The sequence below is a fragment of the Stenella coeruleoalba genome (assembly GCF_951394435.1).
Source record: "Stenella coeruleoalba genome assembly, chromosome: 1".
Lineage (NCBI taxonomy): Eukaryota > Metazoa > Chordata > Mammalia > Artiodactyla > Delphinidae > Stenella > Stenella coeruleoalba.
This window is the reverse complement of record NC_137169.1, coordinates 35103173-35125934: the sequence shown is the minus strand read 5'-3', so window position 1 is coordinate 35125934 and position 22762 is coordinate 35103173. Positions and strand designations below refer to the sequence as shown.

Below are 22762 nucleotides of genomic sequence, written 5' to 3'. Positions count from 1 at the left end.
GAACGTGAGATGTTTTTCCATTTATTTAGATGTGCTTTAATTTCTTTCAATGATGTTTTGTAGTTTTCAGAGTATAAGTTTTGCATGCCAAATATATTCTTAAGTATTTTATTATTTTTAGTGCTATTGTAAATGGAATTTTCTTATTTTCATTTTCAGATTGTTCATTGCAAGTATATAAAAGAAAACTGCTTTTTGTATATAAATCTTGTGTCCTGCAAACTTGCTGAACTCATTTATCAGTTCTAATAGTTTTTTAGTGGATTCCTTAGGATTTCCTGGATACACAATCATGTTATCTGCAAATAGAGACAGTTTTACTTCTTCCTTTCCAGTCTGGGTGCTGTTTGTTTATTTTTCTTGCCCATCTGCCCTGGCTAGAACCTCCAGTACAGTGTTGAATAGAAGTGGGGAGACAGATATCTTTGTCTTATTCCTTCCTGTTCTTAGGGAAAAAGCATTCAGTCTTTCACTATTAAGTATGATGTGGATTTTTGTAAATGCCCTGTATCAGGTTGATAAAGTCTCCTTCTATTCTTAGTTTTAGTTGTTGTTTTTTTTAAACATGAAAGTGTGTTGGATTTTGTCCAATGCTTTTTCTGTGCCTATTGAGATGATCATGTAGTTTTTGTTTTTCATTCTATTGATACGTTGACGTATTAATCGGTTTTTGGATGTTTAACCAACCTTGGCACTCCTGGGATAAATCCCACTTGGTTATGTTATGCAATCCTTTTTATATGTTGCTGGATTCTGTAGTATTTTCTTGAGAATTTTTGTGTCCATATTCATAAGATATATTGATCTGTTGTTTTGTTTTCTTGTGATCTTTTGTCTGCTCTGTGTATCAGGGTAATACTGGTCTTACAGAATGAATTGGGAGCTATTCTTTCCTCTTCTATTTCTGAAGAGTTTGTGAAAATTTTGTATTTATTCTTTAAGTGTTTGGTGGAATTCACCAGCAAAGCCATCTGGGCATGGGGTTTTCTTTGTAGGTCGTTTTTTGATTACTAATTTAATCTTTTTACTTGTCATAAGTCTATTTAGATTGCCTATTTTTTCTTGAGTCAATTTTGGTAGTTCCTGTCTTTCTAGGAATTTGTCCATTTTGTTTAAGGTATCTAATTTATAGGCATGTCACTTTGTTCCTCTATAATCCGTCTTCCGCAGAGTAACCAGTGATCTTTTCAAAAATGCAAATCTGCTCATGACACACCCCTGCATCCAGCTCTTCTATGGCTGCCCTTTGCCCTTAGGATAAAGACCCATATCCTTAATATTGCCTATAAGGTTCAGTATGGGCTGGCCCCTGCCACCTCTCTGCGGTCATTACCCTCATGGAGCTATGTTCTCCCTTTGTTCCAGACACAGGGAATTCTTTGCAGCTCCTGAACATACCACATGTCACAGGTGCTGTTTCCTCTGCCAGGTGTTTTCTTCTGTTAAGCTCCTGCTTCTTCTTCATGGCCCATATTAAAATGTTACCTTCTCTAGAAAAGCCTTCCCGACTGCATCTCCTTTCTACGTATCCCACAGGTCCCGTCTCCCTCTCTTATAGCATACACCACTATATTTTATTGTTTGTTTACATACCTGTCACCCCACAGGGGCATCTTTGTTTATATATTGGTCCCTACCAGAGATAACTTTTTAATCCCCACATCCAAGACCTGGAAATATCCCTGCAGTAGAGCTGAAATGGAATTTCATTCTAGAGAATCCCATCTCCCCTAGCATGCATAGCCTCCCCTTTACTCCAGTTAATTTCTTCTTCTTAAATTCAGCTCCACTCTCTAACCACTCAAGTCTTTTTGGAATATAGGTTCTGATAATCACCCCCTTCCCCAACTTACTGCATTTGTGTATAATGATATCAGCTGACACTTGCTGAACACTATGTCCAAGGTCATAGTTGTGAGAAACTTCCCTGTGTAATCTTATTTAGTGCTAACAGCAGTGAGGTAGCTGTTACTAACTTCATTTTTCAGAGGAGAAAACTGAAGCTCAGAGAGGTTGAGTGAGTTGACCAAGGTCACACAGATAGTAAGTGATATAGCAGGGACTTGGACATGGGTCTGTGTGATTCCAGTATCTGTGCTCTTAACCACAATACCATCCTATCTTTATGTCTTCTTCGATTTTATCTGATTCGCTGAAAAAATGTGAGAAGCAAGACAAGTCTTGTTTCTTAAGGACCAGTGGGAGAGAAAGCTGAGGCCAGCAGTGACAAATCAAAAGGATGGGCAAACCTGAAGGCCACACAGCATGGGGTAATGATTTGGGACTAGCTTTCAGTACAGGGATCACCTCCCCACACACTTAGAGACTCTGAGGAAGGCAAAGGAATCCTACCGTGGCTGGCTGAAGTTGGAAGTGACCTCTGCTTTCTTCCTTTGGGGCCCACAAGCCGGGCAGTACCAAGCCAGGGAAGGCTGCCTAGAGACATAAGGAAAATGGGAGCTCAAGACAGGCCAGAATCTGTCCGGTGCTGAGGTGACAGTTTGAGCTGAGGCTGGCCTAGAGCCGATCCTGGGAGGGGACTGTTTGGACAGAGCAGAGAATCCTAGGCTGGCAGCTACCTAGGGAGACGCATTGGTGATAGAGGCTGGAAAGCCGGGAAGAGACCAGGGGAGAACTGGACTTCTCATTGTGACGGAGATGTGGGGGCAGTGTATGTATGAAATGGGTCTTCAAGAATATCTCCCATCATGCAGAGGCAACCCCCGTAGAGGGCTTGAAATAATGACAGTGTAACCAGCGATAGCATTTCTTTTCCTGGAAAGTCCAGTTTCTCCCTCTTTGGCTTAACTTTTCCCTGGGATTGACCAGCAGTAAATGGTAGACATCGGATGGAGCTTCTCACAGCATTTATTTTTCCTGATTACAAGGCTGGGAGTGGGGCGCAGCTGAACAGGGCATGTTAGTGGTGTGAGTGCTGGCTTGAGTGGAGGGGCTGAAGCAGGGGTTTGAGGGCAGGGAACAGAAGAGCACAAACGTGGAGCAGCTGAACTAGAACGAAGGACGTGAGGGTAGCCGTCAGTAATTCAGGAGGCACTGGGAGCAACTGCAAAGGATGAGGACCGCCCCCCCGCTAAGCCTACCCCATCCCCGGATCCCCTTTTCTCTTCCTTAAGTTAAAAAACAATTCCTTGAGGCAGCTCAGGAGACAAGGATCAGAAGTCACAGGTTGAAGAGCCGAGGTTGCTCTGGCCAGCAGAGCCACGTTCTGGCCGGATGGCAGCTCAGGCCTCCTCAGCTGTAGCGTCGATGCCCGCGTACGTGAAGTTCTCAAACAGCGACATGTTCACGTAGGCCTGGGGGGCAGAGCAAGCTTTAGTGGGGGCCAGGGATGGGGGCGTGCCTGCCCTGGAGGTCCTTGACTTCCATGTGGTTGGGGTATTTGAAGTGACACGGATTTGTTTCGGAGACTCAAGATGACCCCATGGCCAAGGGTGGTCCTCACCAGCCCAGAGCAGCAAGGTCATCAGACCACAGCTGGGGGCTCACGTGAGAGATCCTTGACACAATTGTTCGATAGGAGTTTTTTCATGCCCTTATCCGATGAATTGATTGCTAATGCATTCATCCATTCATTTACTTATTCATCTGTTTATAAGGCTATTTTTGATGATTTACCCATTTTTCTGGTTATTTGATTATTCCTTCATTCTTAAGATAGTTTTATAATTCCTTTAACTACTTAGTCATTAATTAATTCATATGACGAACTCTTCACATTACTCATTTTGATGCATTTCTTCACTTATATTTATGTGATAATTCATTTATTTATATGGTTACTAGATTCAGTTATTTAATTACATGTTTATTTGAATGATTATTGTATCATCCATCCACTAATTCTATTCATTCATTCATTCAGTTACTGGGTCATTCACTCATCCTCCATCCATTTGGTGAGCTGACCATTCATGATTCCACTCTGGCTCTGTGCCAGGTGAGGTGTCCCAGATGAGAGTGGGCTGATGGCCCCAGCAGAGGACAGGCAGGGAGTCTGGGACCTGGGACCTGGGACAACGACTTGCTGCTGAGGCTAATCAGTGGCCTTGGAAGAGTTTAGAAGGGCCTAGTGTCCAACCCAGTGAGAGCTGGAAAGGGGGGCTGCATCCCAGGGCCCGGCCTAGCTGTGGTGCAGCTAGTGGCGGGGACAGGGACACAGAAGCTGCTGCTCTCTGGCTTCTATGAGAGGGCATCCCTGCGAGCGCGGCGAGACCAGCCCCCGTCCCCCCCAGTCTCCTCACCTTCCTGGCTTCCAGCATTCGGCCCAGCTGCAGCGCGATCTGGGCAAAGGGGGGTCGCTCGTACGGACGGTCCCGCCAGCACTGCCGCATCAGCTCGTACCTGCAGGTGGGGGATCGCTGAGGTGAGGGTCAGGGCCTGCTGGGGTGACGGGGTTCCCGGGGCTCAAGGCTGAGGGGACTCACACTTCATCATCACAGTTGCGAGGCTGCTCCATGCGGTAGCCCTGCGGCAGCTTCTCATAGAGCTCGGCACATGTCATGCCGCAGTATGGGGTGCCCCCTGCGGGAGGGGCAACGCTCTCTCAGCCCAGGGCCCAGGAGGGAGGGTGGGCGGGTGGGTAGGGAGAAGGTGGGGACCATCTCGGGAACAGGGGTCAGGAACTCACCAAGGCTCACGATCTCCCAGAGGAGGACCCCAAAGGACCAACTGAAATGAGGAGGATGTACTTAGTTACCTTCTAGGCCCCAGGGGCCCAGCAGGTTAGTGTCAACCTACCCCAGGTGTGCAGCCCCTCCCAGCCCCTGTGTGCATCTACTCTGCAAGGGTCTGGCCTTGGCCAGCTGTTGTCTCTGCAACTGAAACTCCTTCACAGCCTCCCAGGCTTAATGTAATCATAGCTAACATTTTTACTGTGCACTTACCGTAGGCGAGGCACTGATCATTTAATGTGTATGCTAATTCATTTAACCCTCACACCAACCTTACGGTATAGGTACAATTATTATCCCCATTTTACAGATGGAGGCGCAGAGGCACTGAGAGCTTAGCTAGCTCGCCCAAGGCCACACAGCTGGTAAGTGGCAGAGCTGGGATTCAAACCCTGGCAGTCTCGCTCCAAAGCCCTTGCTCTTAACTGCCTCTTATATTGTAACAACAGCTGTGCGGGTTAGAGGTGGCTGAGGCCAGGGTGGAAGTTCTAGTGGGGGGAGGGAATCTCAGGGGTCTTGGGGCAGAAGCGGGAAGTAGGCGAGTAGTGATCAGAGGGGTGGTGGTGTGGTGGACAGTGAGCCGGGCAGGCCAGGCCAAAGGGCTTGGGGCAAGGGGCAGAGCCAGGGCTGGAGCGCTGGGTAGGCCAGGCTCCCTGGAGAGAAGGGCAGGGGTGTGCCAGGATGGCTGTTTGGAGGAGCGAGCGCAGTGAGGGCGTCTTGGGGGTCATGCTCTAGTTAGGTCCTCGGGTGGGTGTGACCTCCCCTTCAGAGAGGAAGGTGAGAACATTCTTGGAGTCGTCTCTCCATTCACCCAGGCGTTATCCACCAGCGTCCCCAAGCCTCTCCAAGGCATCCTCCAGTCTCTTAGTCAAATATAGCTCTCAACCACCCCCACTCCAATCCTACTCCTGACACACCTTCCAAGTTGAAACTTCCTTCCAGCTAGCCCCACGCCTTCCCACTAAGATGCCGGGCATGGCCAAGGTATACCTGAGACGCATCTGTCACACCTGTGTCACACCTAGAACACACTGTAGGGATGGCCAAGTCATGCCTTGGACTACCTGAGACATCTCTGAGGTGCGTCCAGGTTACACCTACAAGCATCCTCAGGGGACCAAACCCTCCCACCCCTCCCCCCAACACTCACACATCGCTCTTGGTAGTATAGACACTGTAGTTCAGAGACTCAATGGCCATCCAGCGCACGGGGAGACGCCCCTGGGAGAGAGCGGGTTTGAGGGGTCAGGTGACGAGAAAGGGGCTGTTTAGCAGGTTCTGGGAGGCAGGGCCAGGCCTGGCCCTGAGAGTCCCAGTGAGACTTACCATCGTCTTCTTCACATAAACCTCCTCTCCCCGAGAAAGGCCGAAGTCCGCAATCTTGGAGGCCAAGTTCTCTCCGACTAGCACGTTTCGGGCAGCCAGGTCCCTGTGGATGAACTGCAGGCATGGTCAGAAGTCAGGAAAGATGGGGGATGAGTGAGCCCCAGACTCCGGGGCCAGCGAGGGGTCTGGCCCCGTGGCTGCCTTCGTGGGCCCCTCCATGCCTTTAGTAGCCCCTTACTCTTCTGCCCCCCAACCCAGGCCTCATCCTGGATCAGAAACTCCTGCCTGAGAAGAATCACAGTGCTGGCTGTCATCTCTTCCTTCTAGTGACCTGGGCCACGGCCAAGTTCAGGCTGTATCCCTCTCCTGGGACGAAGGTGGGCTTTTCCCCAGTGACCACACTGCACCTTCTCCTCTTTGCATGCTCCCTGACCCCGTCTTTCCTGACCTCTCCCCGACCCCCACCCCACTGATGAGCGTGGAAAGGCCCTTCTCTTGCCCAAAGTGACCTCTCCCTTGAGTTCCAGATCCTCCCCACTGGGCCCTCCACCTTCCTCAGAGACCTCTCTCCATCACCCCTCCCTTTATCTTGGCCCCTTTCCCTCTGCTTTCAAAGATACTCAAAACTTTAGTAACTTCAAAATGCCTCCCCTCAGTCTCAACTGTCCCCTCTCTCCTTTCATTGAGGCGGGGTGTCCTCGAACTTGGGCTCGGGCCTCCCCTGTCTGTTCTACCCTCCAGCCTCTCCTGGTGAGTCTCGCCCACTCCCTGGCCACCAGTGTCACCAACTGTGAAGTGACAGCTCCCAGACTGCCGTCCCTGGCCCAGGCCTCCCTCCTGAGTTTCAGGCTGGCTTCTACAACCGCTAAGCCAACACCTCCACCATGATGTCCCCCGGATGCTTCAAACGCAACACCTTTTTCAGACCTGCTCCTCGCCCTGTGTTCCCACCCACTCATCCAGGACAGGATGGGGCCACGTCCCTCTTTATTCCTCAATCCCACATCAATTAGAGCCTGCTGATTTAATCTCCTGAAGTCCGCTCCATGGGCTCCCCTCCCCTCCCCCAACACACACTCACACACACCTGCTTCTCACTCAGGTACTGCATGCCATTGGCAGCATCACTGGCAAAACGCAGCAGCTGCCGGGAGCTGAGGGTGGAGGCCGTTCCATGTTCTCGGGCAAAAGCTGGGTCAGTTTCCAGGACCCGGCTCTTCCTCAGGAAATCGAGCAGGTTCCCATAGGGGGCATATTCGATGGCGATATACAAGTAACCTGGGAGGTGAGGAATACAGGGTGGTGGTTTATACTCAGGCAACCTGGGGTGGTAGCAGGCACCCCACGGTACTAGACAGGGAACCTGGTGCACAAAGGAGAACCAACGGTGATGTTTCGGTGTCCCGAAGCTTCCCACAAGCTACAGATGCGAAGGTGACGGCTGATAATGGGGGTTTGGAAGAAGGGGTAGGTGATGAGTTGGGGGCTCACCTCGGTTCTCACAGGCCCCCAAGAGGTTGATGATGTTGGGGTGATGCCCCAATTTGCACAGAACTTCCAGTTCTCCCGCGAAGTCACGATGGTCATTTTCAGAGGCATACTCTGTGTAAAGAATCCAATATCACTTTTGCCGAAAATAACCCTGGAGAAAGGGTATGGGCTGGTGAGGGCTGGTGTCAGTTGCTGGTGGAAGCCAGGTGGGGCCTGGGATTGTGGGACAAAGGAGAGGGTCAGGGCTTGGGCAGGAGTCACTCGCAGCGGACCTTTCAGCATCTTGATGGCTGCGTTCATCTTGAGTCCGTCCTTCTTGATCATGGCCCGGATGACCTGGCCGAAGTTCCCTTCCCCAATGAGATCCTCAAAGGTGATGTCCTCCCATTCCAGCACTGGGTAATTCAGGGGCTCGGGCTGTGGTTTTGGCCTCCGGGTCAGTGTCAAGGTGCCCGAGCTGAACTGCAGGATGGTCTCCTCACCCTTCATAGGATGGGACAAGTGGGCAGACAGTCCACACAAGAGACAGGGGCAGCAAGATGCACAGATAGGCAGACAAAGAGTGGTCAGACAAACGGACAGAGACTCAGACAGAGGGCACGCTGGTGGCCAGCCAAGCACAGTCAGACACAGGACACATACCGAGACAGAATCATACGAGATGGAGCCACAGGTGGGCTGTTGAGTGGACAGATGTCCAAGGAGAGAAATGCAGAGGCCACCACCTGGGGATCAGGTGTGTGGGGCTCTGGAGGAACAAGGAGTGGGCAAAGTTGCTAGAAGCCACGGCGTGCGTCATGGAAGGATGATACTCCTAACATTTAAAACTGAAAGGAATTGAAATGAACTGTGATGGGGAGTAATGAGCTTCCCCTTATTGTGCTGATCCCACAACCAGTTTTTTTTTTTTTTTTTGTCACCAAGGAAGCTCTGGAGGGGATTCCAGCCCTGGGCAGTGGGCTAGGGTACATTTACTGTGCACCTACTCCATGCTAAGCCCTGAGCTGCTGGGAGCCAGTGGATGGGTTTTCTTCTCCACAGCAGTGGAAGCAGAGATTACCCCTGTCCACCCACTTGGTGGCCGCCCATAGCTCTCAAATCACCCTGGGACCTGAGGATAGAAAGAGCATAAAAAAGAGGAACATCCACTCCCCACAACCAAGTAGGAGCTGGGCCACCTGCGCAGGGCTGGTAGGAAGAGGAAACCGCTAAACAGGACCACGGGCGCTGCCAATACGAGAGCCAAAGGAAGGGTTAAGACAGACCTGGTGGTGGGTGCGGTCCCTACGTGAGCTGCAGCCCAGCGTGAGGGGCGAGGGCTGAGGACACAGGTCACGTGGATTCACACAAAACATGGACAGCTGAAGGCACACACCAGCATGCACACGCATGTTCTCGTGGTGGCCCGTATGCAGGGCATCCATGAGAACTACACGTGGACATATGCTCAAGCAGGAGCACAAGCAGAGGGACACACGTATCAGGGACATAGGCACATACAGATGGGGGTACTCACAGGGACGCACACGTGCACTCACGCCCGGCACACGCGCTCATGTATACACGCACGCATACGCGCACGCAGGTGCATGTAGCAGGGGTACATCTTGATATATGTCAGGGCGCTGTACCCATTTAAGGCTGCTTTCCTACTCCTTCCCTCCACATTCGTACCCGTGACCCTCTCCTGCCACAGCCAGGGCCACTTTCTGCACACTGACCTCAGAAGGAGGCCAATGCAGCCTGGAACAAAGAGGCCGATTGAGTCTCTGAAGGGAGTTTTCTAAAGGCATGGCAGAGACAATAGCCTCGGACACTAGGCTTTGTGTCACAAGGATCAGCCCTTGAGAGAGAAGTTTTTTGTTTTTGTTCTTTTGAAATGCCAAAGCTTGGCTGTAAATATCAAGAACCCAGGCACAGGGGACCAAGGTCAGAGTTCAGATCATAAGTGACAACAGTGGGGAAGATCCCAGAGGAGAGAGAGGTAGGAGGAGGTGACAAGATGAGGTGATGCCTGGTCCCTGAAGAGAAGCCAGCACCCCACCCCCACCCCAAGCCCCTCGGTGTGGGCCTGCTGGCTGGAGGGGCATAGACAGGACAGAAAACTCAGCCAGGTTTACAGGGAAGCCAAGAGAGGAGGCCTGTGCTTCCTGTCTCCAGGAGTGACAGGTGAGGCTGCAGGCCCAGCTCAACAGCTGTAGGAGGGCCTGCAGCAATGGGTCTGAGGGCCACAGAATATGCTGCCTTCTGCAGGGCACAGGGAAGCCCCCTGGAGTTCTTACGTCTCCCCAAGGAGGCCCTGGGATGTGCAAGGATGGAGGTTGGGACGAGTGCCCTGCCGGCAGGAAGGAGGCTACGGAAGGGCTGAGGCCATGAGTCACAGATGCGTGCAGGTGTAGGGTGGTTCCCAAATGTGGGACGACCTGCCCAGACAGAGGCCGGCACAGAGCCCAGGCGTTCCCTACATTATCACCAGGCTTCCCAGGCTTCCATCACCCCTCGTGAGAAGGGGGAGAATCCTTAATTGACCGTGGTGCAACAGGGACATAACCGAGTGATTCTGAACTGGGGATATTAAACATGTCACCACGAATATAAATGGGCTGTGAGTTGAGTTCACTTCTAGAGAAATAGAGAAAATTATTGATAAGTATCGTACCCTTGCACGTTGTTGAGTGTAGTCTTATACCTATGACACAAACACCCATGTGAGCGCGCACACACACACACACACACACTCGCAGTGTACAAATACTAATGTGTGTACAGGTAGGAACATATATACACAGGGTCTGCACACATGTGCCCTGAGAAGGGTACAGGTGACTGACCGATCCCGACTGGTAGGTGAAGGTGCGTCTGCGATGCAGGCAGCTTCTGCGGATGCACGCCAGGGTTAGGAGAGCAGCCAGGATGGTGAGGCAGGTGGCAGACACAGAGCCCACCACAGCCAGGACCAGCTGTTGATCCAGACCCTCTTCAGCTGCCTGGACCTCTTGGACCGGACCCTCGCTCTGCAGCCCTGGATCCAATAAGAGGGGCAGATCATAGGGACACCTGGGTCAGGGAACCCCGAGGCCACCATGGGGTCACACAGAGGGAGAGGTCAGAGATCCCAGCTCCAGGTAGGGAGCAGGTGTATCAGGCCTAGGACAAATGGGTCTGGAATGACATGATTTTTCCAGCACTAGGACAGAGGAAGGGAAGGGTCAGGGTCCCCAGTGCCAGGGCTTGTGTCATTTGTTGGGAGGGGGCCTAGGATGCCCTAGCTCCAAGGCGGGGGATCGCTTGGAAGGAGAGAGCATTGAGACTGACCCTGTGGCCCAGGAGTCCTCTTGGGCCCCGCCCTCTTACCGTTGCTTAGGGTAGACTCTTCTACCATGTCGCTCCAGTCACCGGGGCCCTGGACGCTGGCCCGCACACGGAAGAGGTAGCGCGTGCTGGCGTTGAGGCCGCGGACGACGGTGCTTGTCTCCTCGGGCCTGTCCACGTCCATCCACAGCGGGTCTCCTGAGCCCTCAGCCACCTGCACCTCCACAATGTACTTGGATATAGGCCCAGCTGGAGCCTCTGGGCGCTGCCACACCAGCTGGATCTCGGAGTCTGAAAGGGCCTGGGCGTGGAGGTGTCGGGGGGCTGGGGGCCCTGTGGACACGGGGTGAGAAGGCAGGGCTCAGATGGGACCGGGCTGTGTGGCTGTGGGGTCAGACAGATCCACGCTAGCTGTGTCCCCGGCTCCGCGAACCCGGAACGGGAGGCACCCTGCCAACCTCCTCCTTCCTTCCTGGGCTGAATCCCTTTCCCTGCGGCTTCCTTTACCCCTGAGCTTCTGCTGCCCCTGGTTCTCCTTACATGTAAGGAGAACATGTATGTTCTCCTTACATAGATTCTCTTCCTGGTGGCCCAGACCCTCCCAGTGTCGTAGGTCCTCCCCATGTCCCTCCACACCCTGTGGTCCCACCAAGTCCCATGTCCTCCTGGTATCCTGTATCCTTCCCTGTGTCATGTCCTCCCCATGCTTGTGTCTGCCTCACATCCCGGGTCCTCCCTATGCCCATGTTTTCACGTGCAATGCTCTCTGCACGTCCATCCAGGCTCCTATAACCTCCCACGTCCTTCTGGGTCTCCTGTGTTCCCTGCGTCCCATGTCCTCCCTCGTCTTGAGCCCATCACTCCCTCCCCAGCGTACCGCTGGGGGGCAGAAGCACACGAGCAGCGGGTGAGGCTGGGCCCAGGAGGGTACAGTGGTAGAGCCGCACGTCCAGCTGGTAGTGGGTGCCAGGTGTGAGTCCGGTCAGGAGGGTGGTGCGGGCCTGGGGGGACGAGACGTTCTCCCGCCGCTCCTGTCCCCGGGCCCCGTCCCACAGGCGCAGCAGGAAACCATCGCCCACCAGTGGCCCCGGCACCGAGGGTAAGGACCAGCTCACTCGCAACCGGTCGGGGCCCTCCACATGCCAGCCCTCCAGCCACGGCTGCAACAAGGGCTCTGGGGCCAGAGGTCGGGGGTCAGAACTGTCCGGTGGGTCCCTGGGGCCAGACGGGATAGTGATCCCCAGGGGACAACCTCCAGTGGGAAAGGCAGGGACCCCCAGGGTGGACAAGCTATGACAACCCTGAGTGTATAGGACAGTAACCCCTGGGGGGCGGAAAGGGATAACTCTTGGCCTCTCACCAGGACAGTCTGTGGTCATGAGGGTGGGAGGCCCCCAGGCCCCCTCCCCCCCTTCCCCTGGCCGGCTCAGCTGCACGCGGACACTGTATCCTGTCTTCGGCCTCAGGTTCATTAACGTCACGTTCTCACTGGGGTCCACTGGGGGCAGGGTGTGCAGCACACACTATTCAGTCCCAACCCCTTCCAGAAGCCACCACTCTCCCTTCAGTCCCTCTCTTCTCCACACACTTCTCCCTCCTTCCATCCCCCCTTTCCCCTCATCACTGCCTGACATCCCATCCTTCCCCAGACACCCCCTGTTCTCTCCCCGCTCACCCACGATGGTGGACCAGGCCATGGTGCTGTCCTGGGGCCGGTAGTGCAGCCGTACAGAGGCGATGGGCCCGTCCCCGGAGAAGGAGACCAGCGGGGAGACCACGAGCTGACGGCTCTGCTTGGCCAGGAGCCGGGGGGCAGTCAGGGGCACCGGGGGCACTGCCAGGAGACTTGGGGTAAGGCATGGCCCAGACAGCACCCCCAGTCGTTGGAAATAGGAGCAGACTCTGTCTTCTGGGCATCAAAGACAACTCTGGCTTTCGGTTTAGATCGGGGGACCCCCTGGGCTGGGGAGAGACCAAGTTCAACAGATGACCAGAGTGTCCAGGGCCCAGGGAGGACAGCTCAGGGTGCAGGGACTCGGCAATAAGGACATGAGGATGTCCCAAAAGATGTGAAGTGAGGGAGTGGCATGGCTGGACAGGGGTTTGGGGGAGGGCACTCTGCCCATGCAAGGTGGGTGCAGACGGAGGGGGCTGAAACCCAAGGCAGTGTCACCCTTCTCTCTGCCCCTCCCCCCATCATCCATCACTCTCTTAATTTAAAAAAAAAAAAGGGTAGCAGGTGATGAAGCACCTGCTCTACCCGGATGCCTCATGTGCATGGTCTCTAATCCTGACAACGGCCTTCGGGCAGGGCTCATCACCCCTATGTTATGAATGAAGAAACTGAGGCTCAGAGACATGAAACAACTTGCTTGAAGACATGGAGCCAGGGTTTGAACAGGGTCTATCTGACCAGGCCACCTAAAATCAGCCCATCCTACTCCAAAGAGCTTTTGTGCTCCTGCTTAGTTTCCTTACCCCACGGCCACTGCCCTTTCTGCCTTAGCTTTTCTCTCCGGATTATTGCATTAAGGCCTTCACTGGTTCCCTTGCCTCTTTCAAACATTTTCCAGACGGATTTTCTAAGAATGGATGGATGGATGGATGGGGGAGGGTCAAGGAAGGTGCAGGGGTGTGGCTGAGGGGGTGGGCGGGAACAGTGGGGTCAGGCAGGAAGAAGTATGTCAGGAGGAAGTGCTGGTCTGGAGGGAGAGGAAGGTCCAGTTTGGATCCTGTGGAGGCCCTGGGCCTGTGGCTCACAGGTGAGGTTAGATGTGGCGGTGACTGGATAGAAAGTGGGCCCTCGAGTCAGGCACCAGGTAACTTCCATGCTGACTTCAGAATCAGACCTCCACTACACAGAGGTCCTGCCAATCGGGTCTGGGGCCCAGGAGAGGGGTCCAGGCTGCAGATCATATCTGGGAGTTGCTAGGGAACATTTGAAATCTTAGGAATAGTTGACATTTTAACTAATAATAAGAATAAATGTCAACATACATTGAGCACATACCCTGCGTCAGGCACTGTGCTAAATAGCATCATCTAATTTAATCTTTACAGCAACCCTATCAAGGGAGCGCTGATACCCTCATTTCACAGAGAGAGAAACAAGCTATGAGGAGATAAGTAACTTGCTTAGATGATGGAGCTAGAGTTTGTAGTGAAGATTCAAAGCCAAGCTGTCTGGGCCCAAAGCCTGGGGAGAGCGAGAAGAGAAAGCCTGGAGGTGGGGCACTGGGGTGGGTGACAGAGTAGTGGAGAGAGAATGGGAAGCAGAGTGTGACCATGAGAAAGAGGAAGATGAGCAAGAGATTTGGGCTTATGTCAGGGGAGGGCGGGGTCAGGAGCACAGGGAAAGAGAAGCCAAGGCGCGGCAGGGGCTGTGAACGTCTGAGGCTTGTGGTGCTGGAGAAGGTGAGGGACACCTATACCGGGGTGTGGGTGCTCTGCTCTGAGCGATCCTGGGCAATGGCAGCTACCTCCTTACTCACCAGGAAGCACCTTTGGAAATGAAGCAGGTCACCCTCTGAGCTCCACAGCCCCAGGCACCCCCCTGTCCTAGCAATGAGTGCCCTGTGGTGTGACTCAGGGTTGGCGGGTGGGGGGACGCAGCATCCCAGAGGTGGGGTGAAAGGCACTGTGTCTGTGGGGCGGGGTTTGGGGGAGGTAGAGAGGGGAAGCATCTCCCTGGGCAAGGCTGCAGGGTGTCCCATTTCTGGGGCATGGGATGCCCTTTCCAGATGGGACTGAGCTGTGCTCCAGCCTGGACAATGCCCTGCCCAGGTCTCAGGTTGAAGACAAGCCCTCTTCTCTGCCTGATGCTGGGCTGTGACCTTAGATGCCCTTGCCCTTCCTGCTACGATGCCCAGTCTGAGCAGCATCAGCTAGGACATCACTGACCTTTGACGTTGACCCTGAAGCGTCGGCTGTCTTGGCCACCAGACGTGGACACGCGGCACTCCCAGAGCCCACTGTCCCCAAGAGCCAAGCGGGGCACCTCGAACTCGGCTGTGGTCCTATCTGGCTCCACAATGGCCTTGGTGGACTGAGAGAGACGGGGAAGGGACAGACCACAGAGAATGTGTGCCATGTGGCAGATACAAGTGTGCTCGTCCAGGGTGATGAGGGGACAGAGCCTGGGTGCTGGTCCCTCAACAGTCAGCCTGACCCCATTTGAGCTGTGGTCAGGCCGGTGGGCAGAGCCCGCAGAAAGCCCCGAGGGGTCAGGGGTCTGGAGGGGCAGGGGCCCTGGGCTGGGGTCACGGGGCTGACCAGGAGGACTGTGCCGTCCGGCTTGCGGAGCTCCACGCTGCCCCGGACTGGGAAGGGGTTCCCCGCGGCGGCACAGTTGATCCGGGGTGTCGTTTCTAAGTTGAACTCCAGTTCTGAAACCATGTCCAGGATCTGGGGGATCCGGTCTAGGGAGAGAGGGGACACGCATCCTGGAGGCCCTGCAAGGGCAGATACGTGACTGCCATAGCACCCCTCCCCCAGAGTCCTGCATCTTAGCGGAGGTACCGCCAGCAGCCCAGTCACCCGGGCCTGAAAGCCAGCAAAGTCCTGTGCAACTCCTCCAGGGCCCTCACGCCCACCTCTGACTGCCCCTGAGTCTACCTCCTGCACCCTCTGCCTCCTCATACCTTCCCACACGGAGACCAGACCCCTTCTCAGCCTCACAGCCAGAACGCTGGTTCAGGCCTCCATCGTTTCTGGGCCCTGCAACAGGTCTTCCAGGCTCTCCTGCTTCCCCTCCCCACCCAGCAGCCACTGTCCTCTCTCAAACACAAACCTGAGAGCCCCATGCCTCTTCAACAATTCCCTGCTGGCCTCTCATATTAAGTGCAAATGCTATAGCCTGTCATTCAAAGGCCCCAAGATTTGACCTCTTCTGATCACTCCCGGAGCCTCCCCTCACGCCACTGTCCTGGTAACTGAGCCTGAGTCCTCAATCCCCTGGCCGTTGCCCTGCTCTCCCTCCAGCCATCTTTCTCTTGTCCTTCATATTCCATCTCAGATTGCACCTCTTCCCAGAAGCCCTCCCTGACTCTCTCGGGCTGGTCGGGGCCTCCTCTGGGCTCCCACCCACTCTGGGGGGCTGCCCATCCCTGTACGGATGATGTGGGCTGGCGGTGAGAACTTCCAGACCATGAGCTCCCTGAGGGCAGGGCTTTGAGCCAGGGAGATGCGTCTGGTGAAGGCTGACCTGTTCCGAGGGACCTCAGAGCCCCCCGAGCTCGTACCTGACTTCTCACAGTGCACCCCATGCCACCCGGAGGGGCAGACGCAGCCGCTGAAGCGGTCACAAGTGCCGCCGTTCTGACACTGGCACTGGAGGTGGCAGTCAGCCCCAAAATGACCTGGGGCACAGGCTGGGAACAGAGGGGGTGTGGTTAGAGGGGCACAGGTCAGGGGGCAACGAGGGCCGGCTGGGGCCTGGGTAATGACTGGCTGGGTAGAGAGGGCACTGGCCAAGTGAGCGGGGACCGTGGAGGTCTCGGTGTGCAAGTCGGGGCCAGAGTGAAGGGCTGGGGCCACGCTTGTAGCCGACTGCCTGGGTCAGGGAGCATGGAGGGTGGATTAGTCCGTACCTTCCTGGCACTGGCTTCCTCTCCAGCCCGATCCACAAGAACAGCCATAGGGGTCCGGGAGGCAGAAGGTGAGGCCTCGGCAGCCTGATGTGCCTGGGCACTGTTCCTGGCAGCTCTGCCCAAAACGGCCCTCTCTGCAGGCTAGAAAGAGGGCATGTGGGCGTAGGGGCCTCTGCTGGGCCCCAGGGTTCAAGACCTACTTGGCATGTTCACCCTCCAAGGTCCATGCCCATGGTTTGAGAGTCTTCCCCCAGCCAGGCATCCCCTCCTGCCCAGGTCCTAGTGGCCCCCTCCTCCTTACCTTGCTCACAGCGGGTCCCAGTGAATCCAGGGGGGCACACACACTCGCCATCCTGGTCGTGGCAGACACCTCCATGCAGGCAGCCCGGGCATTCCTTGGTACAGTCCTGTCCCCAGTGCCCTGCCTCACAACCTGCAGGAATGTGCTTTCAGCAGCTGACCCTCACCCACTGGACCACTGCTGCTGAGGACTGGGGCAGCCCTGGGGGACCAGAGGATGCAGGGGGTCCACAGGAAGTACCACAGGGCTCCCAGCCTCCCACACCACCCACCACCTCTGCCCTCTGCTCCTGACCCCGCACGATGAGTCGAAAGAAGGCACTGCCCAGGGGGCTGGCCTCCAGGTAGGTGGCGCTGTAGATGCCGCTTGACGACGGCTGCACGTTTGGGAGCTGCAGCAAAAACCGCCCCTCCTGGGCCTCGTGCCAGTCCAGGGTGTAGAAGTAGGATCCTGGGGGCATAAACGGGTCAGGGGCCTCACCATCACACAAGAGCTGGTGTTCCCTCCCTCTGCCCACCTCGGCCTGAGTCACATCAACGTGCGCCAGGCAGAGGGAGCAGACCTGGGGGAAGGCACCAGCGAGCGTCTGGACCCAAGGCAGAAAGCTGGGAAGCATCCTCTTCTCCATGGTCCACCAACCACTCAGTAAATCACCAAGTCCGGTTCAATCTCCCCCTCGTCTCCTAAAGCTGCCCCCTCCTCTCCACGTGCACTGCCACCACCCTGCTCCCAGCCTCCCACAGCCTTCCAAGCAGTCTCTCTGCCTCCAGTCTCCCCATTTCCTGTCCGTCCTTCACTCAGCAGCCAGTGAGATTTTTCTCCAATAGATTCCGCAGTAGCTCCCCGGCTTAAGCTCTTCCATGGTTCTCCACTGCCCTCAAGACAACATCCGACTGCTTAGCAAATCATTTTCACCAGTTTGGCCACCGTGTAGCCCATACCTCTCCACATCCTGCCTGACTCCTAACATTCCTGAATTCCTGAATTGCTTCTATCTCTTCTAGAAACACTGTGGTATCTCACAGCTTCCTGCCTTTGCTTTTATCAATCCTCCTCCTGGAAAGTTCTTCCCCTCTTCTTCGTGCAGCTAGTTCCCAGGAGCCTCTCCCTCCAGGACGTGTGGACCCTAATATCAGGGTCCTTGTCCCTGCCCCACTCCTTCTTGCCTCTTTGCTCAGGACGGAACAGAGATTCTAGGGAACGCAGGTCTACCTGACTCTCCACATCTCTCATCAATTCGGGGGGCCTGGAGCTCTGGAGGCAAACCCCTTGGCCCAAGAGAAGGGTCCTCCTCCCTCAGGAGCCCAGGGACTCATGAGTCAGCCAGAGGGCTGTGGGTGTGAGAGCTGAGGCAGGAATCTGTGGGGCCACACAGGAAAACTGCTTCCTTCTATGGGGTGGCCAGAGGGCCTGATAGGGCCAGGACGGGGGCAGGCCTGGGCTGAGATCCCCAGGCCTGCCCAGGCCCCTGCACGTGTCTTGACAAATCTCTGGAAGAGGCCAAACCTCCCTTGCCTGTTCTGGGACTTTGTTACCCGTTTGCTTCTTCAGCATGGGGACTGCTGCTCCCTGCCAGACTGGCTAACGTGACAGCACCTGCTAACTCTCAGAGGAGAGTCCAACGTGGGGGGTTAACATAGCGCTAATTTGGGGGTGACAGGGAAGGAGGTAGCTGACCACGAGGCTGCTGGTCCTCTGGGCGCAGTAGGAGGACATCTCACAGCTAGAGATGAGTTGGATGCAGGTGCTTCCCATGGACCTGGTGCAGGAGAGAGGGGGCGCCCCGGAGGTTGGCCAGTTGGGGTAACAGGTGCTGTGTCAGGGGCCAAAACTGGGAATACTGAGGGCCATGGAGGTGTTGGGGTGTCAGAGCTATGGGTTTGCCTGCCCACCCAGTTCAGATGCCCCTCTCACCGTTGCTCTTCCAGATCACATCTGTCTGCTTCTCCTTGCGCACCCACGCGGAAAGTACTGCCGTGTCGCCCTTATTCACCGTGTGTGTGACCTTGTCCGGGAGCAGGTGGGCTGCGAGGCGGATGGAGGGCGGGGTCAGGGGTCAAGGGCAGCCCCTCCTGCCCCTCCTCCCCGCCGGCGGCCAGACTCACCTCCTGGGCTGTTGTGCACGTAGAGGACGCGCGTGCGCCGCGCCCCCGCGCCGCCCACGCAGGAGAAGACGCCTACCAGGTCCGAGGGCTGCGAGAAGCCGCGCAGCGTTACCTGGCGCGAGCCATTGCGGGTCAGGTGCAGGGGCTGCCAGGGCCGGGGCGTGCGCACAATGCGGTCGTCCTTTTCCAGCAGCAGCGGGGACCCCCAGGCGTCCGAGCCCCTGCCCGCCCCCGCCTCCCCGGACACGCAGGTCAGGAAGAAGCGCTGGGGCTCGGTCAAGCGCAGGTCGGCCAGCAGCGTCAGGTCCACCGCAGCGCCTGGACCGGGATACCGGGCTCCGTATCTGGCAGGGCCCCGCCCTCACCCCTGCCCCGCCCTCCCCCTCTTGCCCCTCTCCTCCCAGCCTCTCCCCTCTCCTCTCCTCCTCTCCCCGCCCGCCCACCAGGCACTGAACTTTATCAGGCACGTCCACCCCCGTCCCTTCCTGTCCCAGTCCCCTTCCCGGTGCACTGGCCCCTTTCCTTCAAGTCTCTTCATCCTAAAAGAACAAAAACAAAAACAAAGCCCCTTCTCTGGCTTCCCCATCCCCTCCCTTCTCCTGCCAGATGGCTTCCCTTTACAGCCCAGCCTTCGGAAAGAAAGAATGATCTACGCGCCCCGTCTCCATTTCCTCTATTCCCGGCAGTCCCCTTTCCTGACCTGTCTCTACAGCTGCTCTGCAAAGGGGAGCCGCTCTCCCTGCCCTCCCCCGCCCCCCCCAACCCCGCTGAGAGATCAGAAGTGTCTTGGAGGGACCCCTCCCCATCACTCCAGAAATCTGGACCTGTTTGTTGTGCTGGGATTGAAGGTGGGAGAGGCTGGGTTCTGCAGCCAGGTGGTTATGGGGCAGAAAGGAAGAGAGCTCTGGGCCCAGCAAAAGGCCAGAAGCAGGGAGGGCAGACCCTAGGGCAGAGTTGGGGCTGAAACACACAGACACCAGGTGGGCCTTGGTCTTTGCCTTCCAAAGGGCTGTGGGCCCCATGAGGAGACAGACATGGACCTACCCGTCAAATGCAGGGCACTGTGTGGGGAGCACAGAGAAGGGATGCCTAACTCAGCATGGGGGAGGCAGAGGATGAACAGATGCCTCCCGGGAGATACAGCTTGAGGGTCTTAAAGCTGAGCAGGGTACGGTGAGGGTTCAGAATGAGGACAGGGAGAGGTCAGTGGTAGGAAGGGCATTCTAGGCAGAGGGCACAGCCTGAGTAAAGGTGTGGAATGAAAGGCTGGGGCACACAATGTGAGGCAGGAACCAGGAGGGACCACGGAGAGCTGGAGTCCAGGCCTGGCTGAGCCCTGCCAGCCTCCTCAGCCCCGGGGCCCAAACCTTCCCGAGCCCCTCCTACTCTGTCCCTGCCTGTTCACTGCCAGGTGGTTAGTTGGTTTAAGTGCTACGTCACTTATCAAGGTAAGTAATGAAGTACATGAGTAAATGTACTTCATGAGTAAACGAAGCTGACTATCTTGTGCCGAGCACCTGTTTTCCTTTGGGTCCTCACACCCTCCAGAAGTTGATGTCTTTCCAGCCACAGAGGAGGGTCATGATAATTATTCTCGACGCTTCCTCTAGTAAGCTCATCCCCTCCCTGGGCTTTCACTACCACTTCTGAGTCAATAACCCCTGGATGGCCTCTCAGCTCGGGCCTGCTTTCCATCAGCTCTTCCCAAACCTGCTCCTCTCTGGGCCCCCTGCCTCAGCAGACGGCAAAACCCGCCTGAGATACAAGCTTTGGAGTCATCTCATACTCCTGCTGTCATCGTAATTAATGTTTATTGGAGGTCAGTGATATGCCAGGTACTTTACTTATGTTCTCTCATTTTATCATCCCAACTCTCCTGGGAGGTGGGTGTTATCACCCCAATTTTATAGCTGGCAAGTTAAGGCTCAGAGAAATAACTTGCACAAGGTCATACGATGAGTAACTGGCCGACCCTGGTTGTCTGACTCTAAAAGTCTACACCTCGGAGCACTATTCTGGCTGCCCCCATCAGTCACAAAATTCTATTTCCTCAAAGCCTCTTGGCTTCATCCCCATTCCCAAGCCCGCCCTTGGTAACCCTCATCCTTACTCCCCTGGACCATCCTGACAGCCACACTCCTCCTTCCTCAACTCATCCTCCAAAGTGATCCCTCTAAGACCTTGTGACTGTCTGGTCTACAACCTTCCATGGCTCCCTATTGCCCTCAGGATGCAGTGCTCGCTCTTGAGCCCTCTGCTGCTCACACTGCCCCTCCTGCTGCGTCCCCTCCAGGAACCCTCTCTCCTGTGCACTTCCCCGCCTCTGAGACTTGCATCTATTGTTCGGGCTGCCTGGAATGAAGCCCACCCCTCTTAGTGCAGTATTTCCGAATCCCTTTTCATCTCCTACCCTGAAGCAGAGTAAGCTGACCCCTCGGTGCTCCTCTGCGTCTATCTGTTCAGCGCTCACCTGGTGTCCCGTGTCCCCCACTAGACCATGAACCACTCTAGGCGGCCTTTGCGTTCTAATCCTCTTTGGGCACCACACTGAAGGAATCGGCTGCCGCTTATTCAGAAGCTCTTACCAAGTGCTCTGTGACAATTACCTCCTTTAAACCCAGTAACAGCCATAGGAGGTCCGCACCATTTAATCTGTTGTACAGATCTAGCGGCTAATGGCCTGTCACTTAGCACAGCTCCTGGAATATTGTTGGTGCTTGATAAATGAATAATTGCGTGAGTCCCACACACTGACCGTATGAGTACCCACTGAAAGCTTCACGGGCCCAGAGGCCCTGCTGCTCCCCACTGATGTGCACACCCAACACAGTCAGTGGCTGCTCCCCTCCCCCAATCCCTAGTGCCTGCCTGGGTTTTCCAGGCCCTGATCCCACTTTCTAGCGGATCAGCGTGCAGAGGAAAGTGATGGCAGTGATGATAGGGTTTTCTCGGGGGGAGTCAGGGCTTTGGGGGTTGGGTGGGGGGAGGTTCAGGGCAGACTTACCAACATGAGAAGCCAGGAAGAAGATGGGGAGCAGCAAAGGGGGCCCCAGCCAGACCATAATCCAGAGGCTGACCAGGGCAGCCGGGACAAGCGGGGTCCACGGTCAGTCACTCCGGGTCTGGCTGTTCAGCCTGTGCTGTCAGTGTGTGTTGGTGTTGGGGAGGAAGAGGAAATGAGTTAGCTTGGGTGGGAGGCGGGCCGGGGAGAGGGCTGGGGAGGACTTATCCTGCTTCTGGGCCTCTGGGCCCCCCTAGTCTGGCCCCTGCAAGGCTCGGGATGGGTGTGGCCTGGAAGGTCCTGGACTGGGGTCACTTGAGGTGGGGGAGGGTTGTGATAAGGACAGACCTGGGGACTGTGGGACTGTTTCCCCTCCCCTCTTCTCCGCGTGGTCCTCAGCCTTGCCAGCACGCGGGAGGCAGGAGGCAGGAAAGGGAGGAAGCCACTGGCTTCCTCCTATTGAGAGGGGATGGGGGAGGATATTGCTCTGGAGTGTCCCTCCCCCAGCACAAACACACGATTCCTCAAGTGTGCGTCCCAGGACGTGGTTACATGGGTGTCCTCGAGAGCCGTTCACGTATGGAGCACAAGGATCTGGAATGTACACAAAGGAACAAAAGAACACACTCAGGGCAAAAACCCTTTGATTCAATCTTGTGTAACTCTCTCATTTCACAGACGGGAAAACTGAGGCCTGCAGGGCTTGAAGGCTCTCTGAGGTCATGGTGAGGCTGGGACCTGAACGTCTGACTTCGCTGCTCCTCGAGGACTCATGCTAAGCAGACCCAGAATGCACAGGGAGTGAGTCCCTTGGCTTAAGACAGGAACAGAGGCTTCAGCACACTGTCTGCCTGATGTCATTACCCTTGGGCGCTGGCGCAGCAGAAGCCCCACCCAGGGAGCTCCCGTACTCTTGAGGGCTGATAACAGCCTGGGAGCAGTCCCAG

At 55.6% G+C, this 22762-nt stretch overlaps 1 protein-coding gene across 1 annotated transcript; it reads right to left on the bottom strand.

Moving 5' to 3' along the window:
* Positions 1–2881: 2881 nt before the first annotated feature.
* TIE1 (tyrosine kinase with immunoglobulin like and EGF like domains 1) lies at positions 2882–21950 on the bottom strand. The gene is made up of 23 exons (XM_079927275.1): positions 21819–21950; positions 18815–19132; positions 18624–18734; positions 17004–17159; positions 16710–16841; positions 16409–16549; positions 16061–16189; positions 15093–15238; positions 14721–14865; positions 12496–12654; positions 12181–12318; positions 11698–11994; positions 10863–11153; positions 10340–10530; positions 7781–7991; positions 7509–7619; positions 7105–7295; positions 6018–6131; positions 5842–5912; positions 4649–4689; positions 4446–4542; positions 4263–4362; positions 2882–3314 (listed from the first exon to the last, which is right to left on the bottom strand). Exons 1-23 carry the CDS (start codon positions 21874–21876, stop codon positions 3243–3245), a joined length of 3420 nt encoding a protein of 1139 aa, XP_079783401.1. The 5' UTR covers positions 21877–21950; the 3' UTR covers positions 2882–3242.
* Positions 21951–22762: the final 812 nt, after the last annotated feature.

Coding starts and splice junctions, on each gene's coding strand:
- TIE1 (XM_079927275.1), bottom strand. CDS start 21,876: ATGGTCTGGCTGGGGCCCCCTTTGCTGCTCCCCATCTTCTTCCTGGCT. Junction 11,154..11,697: donor TGTGCTTCTGCCCCCCAGCG/GTACGCTGGGGA, acceptor CCGTGTCCACAG/GGCCCCCAGCCCCCCGACAC. Junction 3,315..4,262: donor GAATGCTGGAAGCCAGGAAG/GTGAGGAGACTG, acceptor TCTGCCCCCCAG/GCCTACGTGAACATGTCGCT.